Raw genomic sequence first — 14,013 nt, forward strand, 5'->3', positions numbered from 1 at the left:
CGTTTCTTTTTTTTTTCTTTTTTGTGTGTGTGTGTTTTCTTAACGTTTTAAAACCGTGGAAACAACTAAGAACTAACCCGTTTCGATTGATTCTTAAAAAGTTTTTCCTTTTCACTCTTTCCATAAGCCCGTTAATACTTAAAAGGTAACGCTTTCAGTGATTTTGTAAACGTACAATTTTACTAAACTTTCAAAAATCTAAAGCTGGTTTCTCTGACCCAGCCAACCATGCGGGTTTAGTTTAGTTTCTCCAAAACATTCATTCAGGATCATACTTCTGAAAAGTTGATATGTTTAAAACATTTTTGTACTCTCTGAGCCCAAAACCAACTCATGCACGCCTTTATTATATTAGTATAGTCATGTCCGAAAACATGTTAGGACCATGAGTTGGTATAATATTTGGTTCTTAAATTATATGGTTTTTCTGTTTCTATACAAGTTTATGTTATGTATATAAGTTGTTAAAACCATTACCCCCGATGCTGCTACGTTTTTAAAAAGAGTTCACCGGGTCGTGCACAGTAACTCAAAGACGCCAAAGAACGATAACTTTGTTTTCAGTAGGATCTGTTTTGTCATTCAAAAGGGGGTGGCAGCGGAGCTTGTTGCCCGTTTACCAGCCTCTCTATTGTAATTGAATCTTTTTTTTAGTGAAAACATTATTTAAAAAAAAATAAGATATAAACGGTATCTTTAATAACCAAAAAGATACAAGAACTGATGAGTACGATACAACTTTAGTTTTTTGTTACACACGGATCGAATATAAGCAAATTATTTGTAAAAAAAAATGGTAATTTGGGTTAATGCAAGCAAATTGCTTGTCATATAAACCTTAAATTGTAAAATAAAAATAACTCAAAATTACACTTTGCTCAAAGCCCTTTAAGTTGACCAGTTAAACCAGTCAACGTTGTCCACTTCTCAAATGCACTGGCTGAGTCCACAAAGGCTGATTTTGATCCTTCTATATCATTCTTTGTTACTGCATAAAATATAAATTCAATAATGTATATATATAAGTTTATGCGTCAATCAGTGTTGTAAAAATCGTTTCTAGGCAGCACTGATCGATTACTAGAAATAAAAATCGGTCATCAGTCAAAATCAGTCAAAGCCGCACAAAATTGGTCAAACCTTATTTAAAAATTTATTCTTATCTTGAAAAATTATATGTAAAACTTTAAATAAATATATCTGAAAAGTTACATATAAAATTCCAATCTAATTAATCCCGGCCCCCACCGGCCAACTAGCACGTAACGAGTTCTACAACACTGGCATTGATCACACAAGTCAAATAGTCAAATGTACCTGATGAATACAAAGAAGTCAATGAAGAGTTGAATGTATCCACTTCCTCCTTTTCCTCGGGGCTTGAACTCAGCTGTGGAAATACAAATCGTCAAGTACGATTGTCTTGCTTCAAGGGTTGTACGTTGTGGAAACACAACGTACAACACTGTGAAGCATAAACGACACAAAATATAGGAAAAACGATATCCGACCTGTGAGAGGGCTGCATTAGCCTTCTTGAGCCAGTCAGCGTCAGGGGTTTGACCGAGGATGGAACTAGCTGATGGGAGATCATTGTTCTCTATGGCTTGGCCTACTTTGCTAAGTGTGTAAATAACATCTTGTAGATATTCTGTACTAGATTTAAAAATATTGTTTTAGCTTTACAAGATTAGTTAAAAAATTTATATACATTAGTTACATGAATCAACCTCTTAAATATATATTACTTTGTTCCAAAGAGTCCCTCAACACAATTTTGATATATGTTATATAGTCTCTGAGCTTAGAGGTGTTAATAAAATAATCGGCTTAGGCCCACCAACCCAGTTTAAAACCCAACCCGCTACACCAAAAAAAAACTAGTTCGGCTCAAACCCGTTTAGGAACGGACCCAACCCGCCGGGTGGTATACTGGTTCGTAGCCTCATTCCCTTAAAACAGTTTGGACCCGACCCAATTTGAAAAACGTGCGTAAAAAACGGCTTTTTTTTTGTTCCAAACTGGTTTCAACCTGATCCAAACCGGTTTGATCAAGCTGAACATTCTTGCCTTCAAATTGGTTTCCAACTCGACCCAACTTTATTATAAATTAAAGTCGTTGCGTTTGTTTAAAATAGGGGCCTGCTAATAAGACACCCTGCTTCAATATTCATACACCCTCTATACGACTCGTATAGATATCCATACAATGACAACTACCAGCTTTTTGAAAAAGGTGTTTGACCAAATTATTATACGAGTCGTATGGCTTATACGAGACATTGTTGGTATCCATACGAATAGTATAGCCTATACTACTCGTATAATCCTCATACACCCTCTTTACGACTAGTATAGCCTATACGAGTCGTTTTGGATCACCACACACCCTTCTCAGACCGTACGTACCAGCTTTTCAGATGTACGTGTACGCATCTTTTTAGATAATGTTAGACTAGACTTAAGGCTTATACGAGTAGCATAGTCTATACGACTCGTTAGTTCAGTGTACCATGTCTAGGAAGACCTGTGAATGACCAGTTTTATACGAGTAGTATAGTTTATACGACTCGTACAGGCAGGGTAATAATTTGACACGATATAATATTATTCCAGTTATTTGACACGATATGATATCGGTAAATTATTTGACGCGAAACAAGATTCCACTGTTAATTAAATGACACGACATAATATTCTAACCAATCAAATATATATAGAGCTTATATAGTTTCACTGCATAGTATTCTAACATATCAAAAAATTTAATAATAAAAAAAACGAGTTAGATATGTCATTTTCTGATGATGACAATCAAGACGTATAGTTCGTGTAACTCGTATGGGACATGGTCGTATAGGCAGTCTCAAAAAATGTGTCATGGCAGAAAGTAGGAAGCTGTCATGCCATATGAAAATTCAAATAATCTCGTATGGCCCATACTACTCGTATAGGGGGTTACTCGTATAGACCTTCTCGTATTATACGGTCAACGGGTTCTGACATAAAGCTGACATCTATACTACTCGTATAAGTTATGCGAGTAGTATAGGTAGGGCGGGGTGTCTAAATAGCAAATTGGGTGTCTGAATGGAGAGAGGCTTTAAAATACACTTGTAAAATTTTCTAAAATGTAACTTTTAACTCTTTAAACGAGTCAACATTTTATAAAGTGACGTGACAAATGTTCAAAATGTTGGCGTGGATTGTTTTTATTTATGATATAGGATGATATACCTCTCTATCTAAAGTGACTAAAACTGATAAATAAATGTTACACTCCAACATAACAAAATGTTGTCTACATAATCTTCAAATAAGCAATGATTGTGTTAATGGCCATTTTCGTACATGTGGTTTGCTACTTTCGCCACTTCAGTCCAAAATTTGTATTTTTGTCAATTTAGTCCTCATAGTTTTAAATATTAGCCATTTACATCCTATCCGTCTAACGGCATCCAGCTATGCCGTTAGTTTAAGGGTATTTTTGTCTTTCTCCTTTTTATTTTGAGTTATTGGTCATTTTCGTCCCTGTGGTTTGATACTTTTGCCAATTCAGTCCAAAGTTTGAAATTTTGTCAATTTAAGTCAGTTTTTTTCTATAACCCTAGAGAGCATTATCCAAGCCCAAAACAAGTCTGCATTTACTCTGTCGACAGCAGTAATCATACCCCCTCCTCTCGTATTTAGTTTCTAGACGGTTCCTAAACTCTCCCCCATGGTGGAATTCAATGGTAAAGTGGTCAAAGCAATTCCGTGAAACCGAATTGTACGGAAAAAACTAAAAATCGTTTCTTTGATGAATGCATAATATTTAGGGTTTAGAGATTAACATATCATAACGAAAATCTGGGTCGTAATCAACTATTATACATTAATCAACAAAACAATTTTTAGTTTTTTGTGTATAATTCGATTTCAGGGAATTACCTTGACCACTTTACCATTGAATTCCACCATGGAGAAGATTTTAGGAAATGTCTAGAAACTAAATATAAGGGGGGGTATGATTATTGTTGTCAACAGAGTAAATGCATACCAGTATTTGAGGTTGCTCGATGGTTTTGGGCTTGAATTATGCTCTTTAGGGTTATAAACAAAAAACATAAAAAATAAAAAAAACTGAATTAAACTGAACATTAAATTGACAAATTTTCAAACTTTGAACTGAATTGGCAAAGATATCAAACCACAGGGACTAAAATGACCATTAACTCAAAATTAAAAGGAGAAAGACAAAAATACCCTTAAACTAACGGCATAGCTGGATGCCGTTAGACGGATGGGACGTAATTGGCTAAAATTTAAAACTATGAGGACTAAATTGACAAAATTAAAAATTTTGGACTGAAGTGGCGAAAGTAGCAAACCACAGGGACGAAAATGGCTATTAACTCTTTCACAACTACATGTAGTTTCAGGACATTAATAAAATAATAAAAATGGGTTACATATGTAATTTTTAGTAATAATGTATAATGTTACATAAACACAAATAATTAAAGGTTAACGGGATGATAAATGACGAAACTAACCTTTATCTTTATTGGCTGAATTAAGAACAGTTTGTTTTTCAATTCTTTTCTTTCTATCTTGCTTGACTTTCTCCAAGAGTTCCTGAAGAAACACTAATCGAGCCCGGCAGATTACGGATAATCTGGGGGTTAAATAGATGTTTCCCACGATGGTTAGGTCCGGAAAGATGGTTATTCTTCTGATGACCTGCAAAACAGACACCGTGAGCTCGTCACTGAGAAGGGGGGGTACCTCCTTGTAACCACCCTCCGGCGTGAAAATCAGACTAGATTGCTCTTGAATATAAGTGTATATTAAGAGAAATAGCTAGAGAGAAGATGATGATACCGTTCCAAGGTGTTGGAGTATTTATAGCCGAAGGTAGGTGTCCAAGAAGGTACAGCCGGCTGTATAATATTCCTTTTCTACCAACTGTGGGCTACGCACGTGCCGTGCTGGTGGTTGGTGGGTAGGCAGCGGCTGATAGTGACATGGCCGGCTGTGTACTATTCCTTTTCCACCAACTGCAGGCTATGTACATGCCACGACAAAGGTTGGTGAGTAGGCAGCGGCTGATAGTGACATTAAGTACCAGAGCGTGCTGCTCGTCGTACTGTTGTCAGTGAGCTGTCGCAGCTTTGGTCAGATATTTTGTCCATACCTTGGCAGGTATAGTACAAAAGATCCTCCAGTAGCGTACGGACTGGCTCATTTGGGCGGGAGTTTTCCCGGCTTTGGGCGGGAGTATTCCCGGCTTGCTCATTCCCTCTTCAGGTGACATTACTGAATTATTTGAGAGTTAGTGCCTTGTGCGTGTAGCCTTGCTGTGCGGGTAGCCTTCCCTGATGGCTAGTATCCGTAGCTGCGGGAACAGGCGGAGTACGTCACCATTGGGAGACTTTTCCTGCGGGAACAGCTTGCGTACTGCGCGTAAGGACGTCGCGTCTCTGAGCATGGTTGGTCCTGCGGATCCAGTTGGTCTTTGCGCAGACGTCCCTCTTTAAGGAGTCTTGCGAGTTCAACTGCGCAGACGTCCCTCTTCGAGGTGAGTCTTGCGGGTCCAACTGCGCAGACGTCCCTGTTTAAGGTGAGTCTTACGGGTCCAACCGCGCAGACGTCCCTGTTGAAGGTGAGTCTTGCGGGTCCAACTGGGCTCTGCTGGGACCTACCTCTTCAAGTCCCCCCAGTCCAATGTTCTTCTCATGAATTGTTAATAAGTGAGGTGAACTTTTGGACTTAAGCAAGAGGTTTTGAAAAGGGTTTAGTTTTAAGGTTTTCCATGGGGATTCTTCCCGCGGAAGTCCTAATGTCACGTGCAGAAATTCCCGAATTTTCTGCTTGATCTTTGGGTATGATGCGGGTAGGTCTGTAACCTCCTCGCAAGTCAGGAGCGTTGAGTCCCACTTGTGTAGATTCTCCATGAGGTTTTGGTAGTTTTAAACATAGTGATCAATTATGTTAAACAACCAATTCCATCTTGGAGCTTCAAACAATCTAGTTCTCAACGTTCCCGCTATGCGGGGATGTTATTTCCGTTTCCGCAAGCATGGCCCAGAAGATCCTTCTTGGTTTCAATTCCCTGCGAGTGCTAAGTATGTGAAGGGTTTTGCCTTGACACTGTACCCGCACTCGTCTTATAGTTACTTTACTTCCAAGGTATTGTTGGCTTCAATTCCCTGCAGGTGCTAAGTATGTGAAGGGTTTTGCCTTGACACTGTACCCGCACCTGTCTTATAGTTACTTGGTTGCCAAGGTATTCTTGGCTTCAATTCCCTGCAGGTGCTAAGTATGTGAAGGGTTTTGCCTTGACACTGTACCCGCACCTGTCTTATAGTTACTTGGTTGCCAAGGTAAGGGGGTGTATTCCCGCTTACTTTTGAATCTTTTTGACTTGCGTTGTAAACGTTATATGACTTGCTCATGCATATTTTAGTTTAACTTAGCAATTTTCCAAGTGTTTTAAGTTAACCTTTCGACGCGCGGTTGTCAATAGGTTAATGTTCAGTTTCCTCTATCATGGTTGTGCGGGTAGGACCGTCACTTTCATTTAGTGGGATGACCAAACTTTACCTATAACTGACCTGCGTGAAGGTTTTCCTCATCTTTTCCTTATAAACTTTTGCCGTTTTTTGTTTATGCTGGTTTTGCCGCCGTCCACACGCAACGACTTCTTTCCATATTTATGCGGTGAATACCGGCATATCCGTCCGGAAAGTTCATAAGTATAAATGTAAAGCGATCAACACAATGTGATAAAGGAGAATCATTTCCATTAGAAGTGGCTCTAGGCCGTTTCTTTATAAGTTTGGAATTGATCTACATATAACATTTGCGTAATTGAGCTCCATTCCATGTTCTTGGGATGGGGGTGCCATCGAGCCTTTCGAGCCGGTATGCGCCATTTCCCAAAACTTCTTTGATAATGTATGGCCCTTCCCAGACCGGGGCCAGCTTTCCTGGGCGTTCTTGGTTCGAAGCCTCGTTGTTACGCAGTATGTAGTCTCCGACATTGAAGTTGCAGAGTTTTACCCGCGTGTTGTAGTACTTTTGCATTTGTCGCTTGTAGTTCTCTTCACGCGCTGCGGCTAAGTCTCTGCGTTCCTCGGTTAGCATAAGGTCTAACCGTCTTTCCGCATCATTGTCCTTTGGTTGAATCAAGACCCTTGGTGAGGGTAGACCAATTTCGACCGGGACCATGGCTTCAGTGCCATAAGTGAGGCTGAACGGGGTTTCTCCCGTACTTGCCTTTTTCATCGTTCTGTGTGCCCAAAGGACGTGTGGAACTTCGTCCACCCAGCCGGATCTGTGTTCCAGGAGTCTTTTCTTGATGCCGTTGACGATGCTCTTATTTGCTCTTTCCACCTCACCATTACCCTGCGGGTGCGCCACTGAGGTAAATGTGTGGATGATTTGAAGTTCTTTCAGCCACTGTTGTAGCTTCTTGTCAGCAAAGTTGGTGCCGTTATCGCTCACCAGATTCTGTGGAAGTCCAAAACGACAAATAATAAATTCCCAAATAAATTTTTTGATATGTTTTGCGGTTGTTTGGGCTAAGGGTTTTGCTTCTATCCACTTGGTGAAGTAGTCGATGGCTACCACTAGATACTGAACGTTCCCTGCTGCTGTGGGAAATGGGCCTGTCACATCGATGGCCCACTTCTGAAATGGCCATGAAGAGGTGACTGGAACAAGTTCATTCTTCGGGCGATGCGTGTTTGGTGCGTAGAGTTGGCAAGACCTACACTTTCTGATGTATGCCAGTGCATCCGTATGCATCCCCGGCCAAAAGTATCCCGCGTTGTTTAGCTTAGCTACAACTGCGCGTGGACCTGTGTGTATGTAAAAGATGCCTTTGTGTACTTCCCCTAGGAGGTAGTCGGCATCTTGGTCGTCAACGCATCTGAGGAGTGGGCCAAGAAAGTTACGTCTGTAAAGAATGTCATCGATGAGTTGATAGTTCAGTGCTTTACAGCGTAGTTTTCTTGCCTGTGTTTTTGACTCTGGTAGTATACCCGTCGCAAGGTAATTTATTATTTTCTGTGCCGGTTTGGATGACACAGATTTCCTTGTGCGGGACTGATGGTGCGCCAAGGAGTTCAATGCGGATATCCTTTCCCAAGTGGGTGAAGGCCAATGACGCAAGCTTGCTTAACGCATCCGCAGATTTGTTTTCGCTATGCTTGACGTGTATGACCTTACAATCGTTAATATCGCGCATGAGGGTTTTTGCTTGTGCGAGGTACAGCGCCATTGTGTCGTTCACGGCCGTGTACGTCCCGTTTATTTGGTTGGCTACTAACATGGAATCCACGTGGGCTTCCAAGTTCTTCACTCCCATCTTACGCGCAATTCTCAGCCCGGCCAAGAATGCTTCATACTCTACTTCGTTATTTGTGCTTGGAAAATCCAGTCGAATAGCATAAGTGTATTCTTGGCCCGCTGGGTTGATTAGTTTCAATCATGCGCCTGAGCCCTCGTTGCTGGCTGCTCCATCAGTGTAGAGTCGCCAGACATCATCGATGTCCTGTGCTGGAGAGGGTTGAGCCTCTTCCTGGCACTCTTTCTCCCGTGAGGCGGGGACTTCTGCAATAAAGTCGGCCAAGACCTGGCCTTTTATGGCTGGTCGCGGCTTGTACTTTATCGCGTATTTTCCAATTCTATTGCCCATTTGGCTAGGCGTCCCGACAATTCGGGTTTGCCTAGAACGTTTGCGAGTTTGAATTTGGTGAGAACGGTGATTGGGTGACCTTGGAAGTATCGTCTTAGCCTGCGTGAAGCCTGTACAAGTGCTAAGACTAATTTTTCCAGGGTAGAGTACCGGGTTTCTACGTCTGTTAGGACACAGCTAACATAGTAGATTGGCATCTGGATGCCTTTTCGCTCGACTAGCAGGACGGCCCCGGTTGCTCTATCTGTGGCGGAGAGGTATAGGATTAATTCCTCCCCCGCTTCTGGTGCTGTGAGCGTTGGGAGTTCGATCAAGCGTGACCGAATTTCCTGAAAAGCTGCTTCCGCTTCTGGTGTCCAGCGGAAGTGCGTTTTCTTTAAACAGTTTCTCAGCGTCGACACGAATGGGAACGACCTATCCGCATGGTTTGCCAAGAAGCGGTTAAGTGCAACTAGGCGTCCATTCAGTGTCTGAGCTTGCTTGATGGTAGTAGGTGATTCCATTTTGATAATGGCTTCGACCTTTTCAGGGTTCGCTCTGAAGCCATCTTTAGTAACAATGACTCCTAAGAACTTCCCTTCTTCCATCCCAAAGGAACACTTGCTCTGGTTGAGCTTCATGTTTATCTTTCTGAGCGTGTTGAAAGTTTCTTCGATGTCTTTCAACATTGTTTCTGGGTCAAGGCTTTTGATGACCAAGTCATCCATGTAGACTTCCAAGTTCCTCCCAATTTGGGTATGAAACTCTTTGTCGATCAGGCGTTGGTATGTGGACCCGGCATTCTTAAGTCCGAATGGCATCATTTGATAACAAAATGTGCCATCGGGCGTCCGAAATGCGGTTTTGTCCTGATCGTCAACGGCCATGTGGATTTGATGGTACCCTTTATACGCATCAAGGAATCATTTAAGGCGAAACGGTACTAACGAATCTACCTTAAGATCTATTTCGGGTAACGGGTAACAATCTTTGGGGCATGCTTTGTTTAAGTCTTTGAAATCTATGCACATGCGCCATTGCTTGTTAGACTTCGGTACCATGACGGGATTTGCAACCCATGTTTGATATCTGCTAACGCGTACGATGCCCGCGTCAAGGAGTTTCTTGACTTGGGTTCTACACGCGTTAGCTTGTTCCGCCCTCATTACTCTGCACTTTTGTATGACTGGCGTGAAAGCCGGGTCACACTTGAGCTTATGCTCTGCCTTACTTCGAGGTACACCAGTCATGTTAGTTGGTGTCCACGCGAAGATGTCCGCGTTTTTTTGTAGTAAGCGTTTGAGTAAGGTGCGCGTAGGATCAGTGACTGTTGGGCCAATGGTAACCGCCTGGTCGGGGTATTTGCCATTGAAGGCTCATTCTTCTGGTTCGGTGATGGTTGGTTTAGCCATCTTTGGTTTGGGTGTTGATGAGACAGATGCGATGCATACCTGGGGAATACCGGTGACCATCGCTACGCCCTCAGCTGTTGGCCATCCCATCATGCCGTGGACGAAAGATACCACGGCATTGAATCTTGCCATCCCGTCTCTCCCGAAGAGAATGTCGTATGTGTGGTGTGGCTTCCTCATTACGACAAAGTCCACATCTTCTGTGCGGGAGTGTTTCCCATCTGTGAGAATGACGGGGAAGGAGAGGATACCCAGGGGGGTGTTTGTGCTGCCGTCAAACCCTTCCATCGAGGCGTAGACCGTTTCCAGGCGTTCCTTGTCTTCGTCGTCTAGCTTGTCGAAGAACTGCCTGTACATAACCGTTGACGAGGCGCCGTTGTCAACAAGAATGCGGGAAGTGATGTAATGCCCCAGCTGGCTTTTGATGACGATAGGGCCCTCTTTGCTGGGTCCTCCTGGCACTCGCGGGAAGCGCACCTCAGCTTCCTTCCATGCGCATGGTTCTGTCGTCCGTCTTTTTCTTCCTCTGATGTTACTATGAACCATGTGGATGCTGATGTCAACGGGCTTTCGTCCGTTGTTTTTGTATCGGTTGTCATTCTTCCCTCCATTCTTGATTGATGCCACAAGGTGTGTAAGTTTTCCATCCTTGACGAATGTTTCAACAATATCCCTCAAGGATATACACTTCTCAGTGGTGTGACCCTTTGTCCCGTGGAAGTCACAGGATTTGCTCTGATCCGCGTCAGGTCGGTGCCGGACCGTTGGAGCTTTTGGCCATGGGAGTTTCTCAGTGGCAAATATCTCCGTGACGCTTTTGGTGAGCGGCGTCCACCGGGGGTATCGGCTTGATGGGTGCGTGTTATCCCTTCCGCCTACTAAAGAGCGAGAGCTGGATGAGGTGTCAAAGTTTACCCTTGACTGCCAAATGCCTAGCTTCCTCTGTTTTTTTTGCCGGGCGGTCCGGTCGTTGTTTTCTCTAATCCTTTGCTCGTAGAGGTTTGTACTCTGGGGTAGATCCCCACCCAGTTGCTTCTCTGTTTCGGCAAAGCGCTTGGCCGCCGTCATGATGGCATCCCATGTGGATGGCATGCCGTCTTTACCCGTCAATGTGCGGATAAGCTCTGGGTATTCGGCGCCCTGGATGAAAGCGGCGCGAACAAGATCTTTGCTTATAGTGCCCAGACTCAGCTTTTTCGAGTTGAAGCGAGTGATGAAGTCTAGTAAAGATTCATTCTCCTCTCTAACGCAGTTGAGGATCGTCCACTGCTCTTCAGTATATTTCCTCTGTTGACTGAAGTGTTGGCTGAACTTATGTTGAAAGTCCGCCCAATCGTAGATGTGGTGGACCGTAGACGGTCAAACCACGCTCTAGCCGCTCCAACCAACGTCATCTGGAACATATAACACCACGTGGGTTCCGTCCAGTTGCTGACGGTTGCCCCCGCTATGAATCTGTTCAAGTGATCGTCTGGGTCGGATATACCATCATAAGTGCCGATGTTGGGCATCTGCTTGGCACTCTTCGGGGCGATTGCTTCCTCAATGTCCCTTGCAAACTTGGATGTTCCCGCATTTGCAGCAGTTGGTCTAAAGGTTTTGGAGAAGTCACGTGGGTTTCCCCCCGCGTTCCTTTGTTTGAAGGTTTCTCCAAAATTCCTTCTCGGTTGGAAGTCCGTTTCGTTACGCTTCCCTTTCGCCCTATGGCGAGGGTTTGCGTCACTGTCGGATTCCTCCCGATCATCGTCCGAGGACTCGTACTCATTGCTCATGTTGAGCCGTTGTCGAGTGCTTCCGAATTCGTCAGCCTGTTGGAGTGAACGTAAGCGTTCGTCCAACTCAGCTTGGAATTCCTTCTGACGTGCTTCCGCCCACGCTTTAACTTGATCAAGTGTTTGGCGGGGGAGCCTCGTCTGTTGTCTTTCCGCCTGGGTATTAATGAATCCCAAGGGATGATTGTTTACTGCACTTGCCCCCGCTTGGGTAACCGGGGTAGTGTTCGTAAAATTTACTGCACTTGCCCCGGCTTGAGTAACCGGGGTAGTGTTCGTAAAATCTGTGTACTCGCCGGTGTTCCTCCCAGTAGCTGGGGTTGTGATTACCGGGATTTCTTGGTCACTCGCTGGCCTTGGGACCGGAGTAACGTTAACCATCTTTCCAGAAGTTTTGAAAAAACTGAAAAAGAATAAGTTCTAGCTTTTATGCACGGATGGCGCCAATGAAGAAGTTTTGAAGATGTAGGTCCCAGCAGAGCCCAGTTGGACCCGCAAGACTCACCTTCAACAGGGACGTCTGCGCGGTTGGACCCATAAGACTCACCTTAAACAGGGACGTCTGCGCAGTTGGACCCGCAAGACTCACCTCGAAGAGGGACGTCTGCGCAGTTGAACTCGCAAGACTCCTTAAAGAGGGATGTCTGCGCAAAGACCAACTGGATCCGCAGGTTCAACCATGCTCAGAGACGCGACGTCCTTACGCGCAGTACGCAAGCTGTTCCCGCAGGAAAAGCCTCCCAATGGTGACGTACTCCGCCTGTTCCCGCAGCTACGGATACTAGCCATCAGGGAAGGCTACCCGCACAGCAAGGCTACACGCACAAGGCACTAACTCTCAAATAATTCAGTAATGTCACCTGAAGAGGGAATGAGCAAGCCGGGAATACTCCCACCCAAAGCCGGGAAAACTCCCGCCCAAATGAGCCAGTCCGTACGCTACTGGAGGATCTTTTGTACTATACCTGCCAAGGTATGTACAAAAGATCTGACCAAAGCTGCGACAGCTCACTGACAACAGTACGACGAGCAGCACGCTCTGGTACTTAATGTCACTATCAGCCGATGCCTACTCACCAACCCTTGTCGTGGCATGTACATAGCCTGCAGTTGGTGAAAAAGGAATAGTACACAGCCGGCCATGTCACTATCAGCCGCTGCCTACCCACCAACCACCAGCACGGCACGTGCGTAGCCCACAGTTGGTAGAAAAGGAATATTATACAGCCGGCTGTACCTTCTTGGACACCTACCTTCGGCTATAAGTACTCCAACACCTTGGAACGGTATCATCATCTTCTCTCTAGCTATTTCTCTTAATATACACTTATATTCAAGAGCAATCTAGTCTGATTCTCACGCCGGAGGGTGGTCACAAGGAGGTACCCCCCTTCTCAGTGACGAGCTCACGGTGTCTGTTTTGCAGGTCATCAGAAGAATAACCATCTTGCCGGACCTAACCCTCGTGGGAAACATCTATTTAACCCCCAGATTATCCGTAATCTGCCGGGGTCGATTAGTGTTTCTTCAGTTCCAAATCATCATCAGCCTCTAGAATGGCAGCATTGGCATTTCCAGTTAAGGACAATAAGAAAAGAGAAGTAAGGTTTATGGATAGGCTTCTCTTGGAGATTTGTGGAGGGTAGTTTGGTAATCTACACACTGGTTTGCACTTGCACTTGCACTTGCACTTGCATACACTAGTTCTCTTGAATGTGTGTTTGTGAGAGGTTAAGGAAGATGATGATGGGAGGAAGGTGGTTGGATTGGAGAGAAAATTGGCTGCCATTTTTTTATATTTTTTTTACCCTCTTTTTTTCATAAGTTTTTGTTTTGTTTTTAGATGATGTTTAAGGTGGGGTGGAGAGAGCCATAGAACTAGGAAAAGGATAAGATATTGGATTTCTTGATATCCTCCATTTGGTTCTCCACTTTATTAAATATTTTTTAGAATGGTTCTTCTATATCAAGTACCAACACTCATAGTTGTACAAATCTCAATTAGGCTTTGATTAATTGCCTTTTAATCCCAGTTAATCCGACTAATTTTGATTAATCTGATTAAATTTCAGTTAATTCTGATTAAACGCTAGTCTCCATCCCGCCCGATTAGCAACTACTGCAACACAGCTACACCAACTCATACATCACATGTCGTGTGACGTAT

At 43.8% G+C, this 14,013-nt stretch overlaps 1 protein-coding gene across 1 annotated transcript; it reads right to left on the bottom strand.

The window, feature by feature from the left end:
- Positions 1 to 679: 679 nt before the first annotated feature.
- On the bottom strand, positions 680 to 13,782 carry LOC143634693 (thylakoid lumenal 16.5 kDa protein, chloroplastic-like). The gene is made up of 5 exons (XM_077102709.1): positions 13,382 to 13,782; positions 4,536 to 4,618; positions 1,512 to 1,651; positions 1,318 to 1,390; positions 680 to 988 (listed from the first exon to the last, which is right to left on the bottom strand). Exons 1-5 carry the CDS (start codon positions 13,633 to 13,635, stop codon positions 879 to 881), a joined length of 660 nt encoding a protein of 219 aa, XP_076958824.1. The 5' UTR covers positions 13,636 to 13,782; the 3' UTR covers positions 680 to 878.
- Positions 13,783 to 14,013: the final 231 nt, after the last annotated feature.

Source organism: Bidens hawaiensis, unplaced genomic scaffold (assembly GCF_021521415.1).
Source record: "Bidens hawaiensis isolate Kalapana, Puna unplaced genomic scaffold, B.hawaiensis_p1.1 tig00007139_1, whole genome shotgun sequence".
Classification (NCBI taxonomy): domain Eukaryota; kingdom Viridiplantae; phylum Streptophyta; class Magnoliopsida; order Asterales; family Asteraceae; genus Bidens; species Bidens hawaiensis.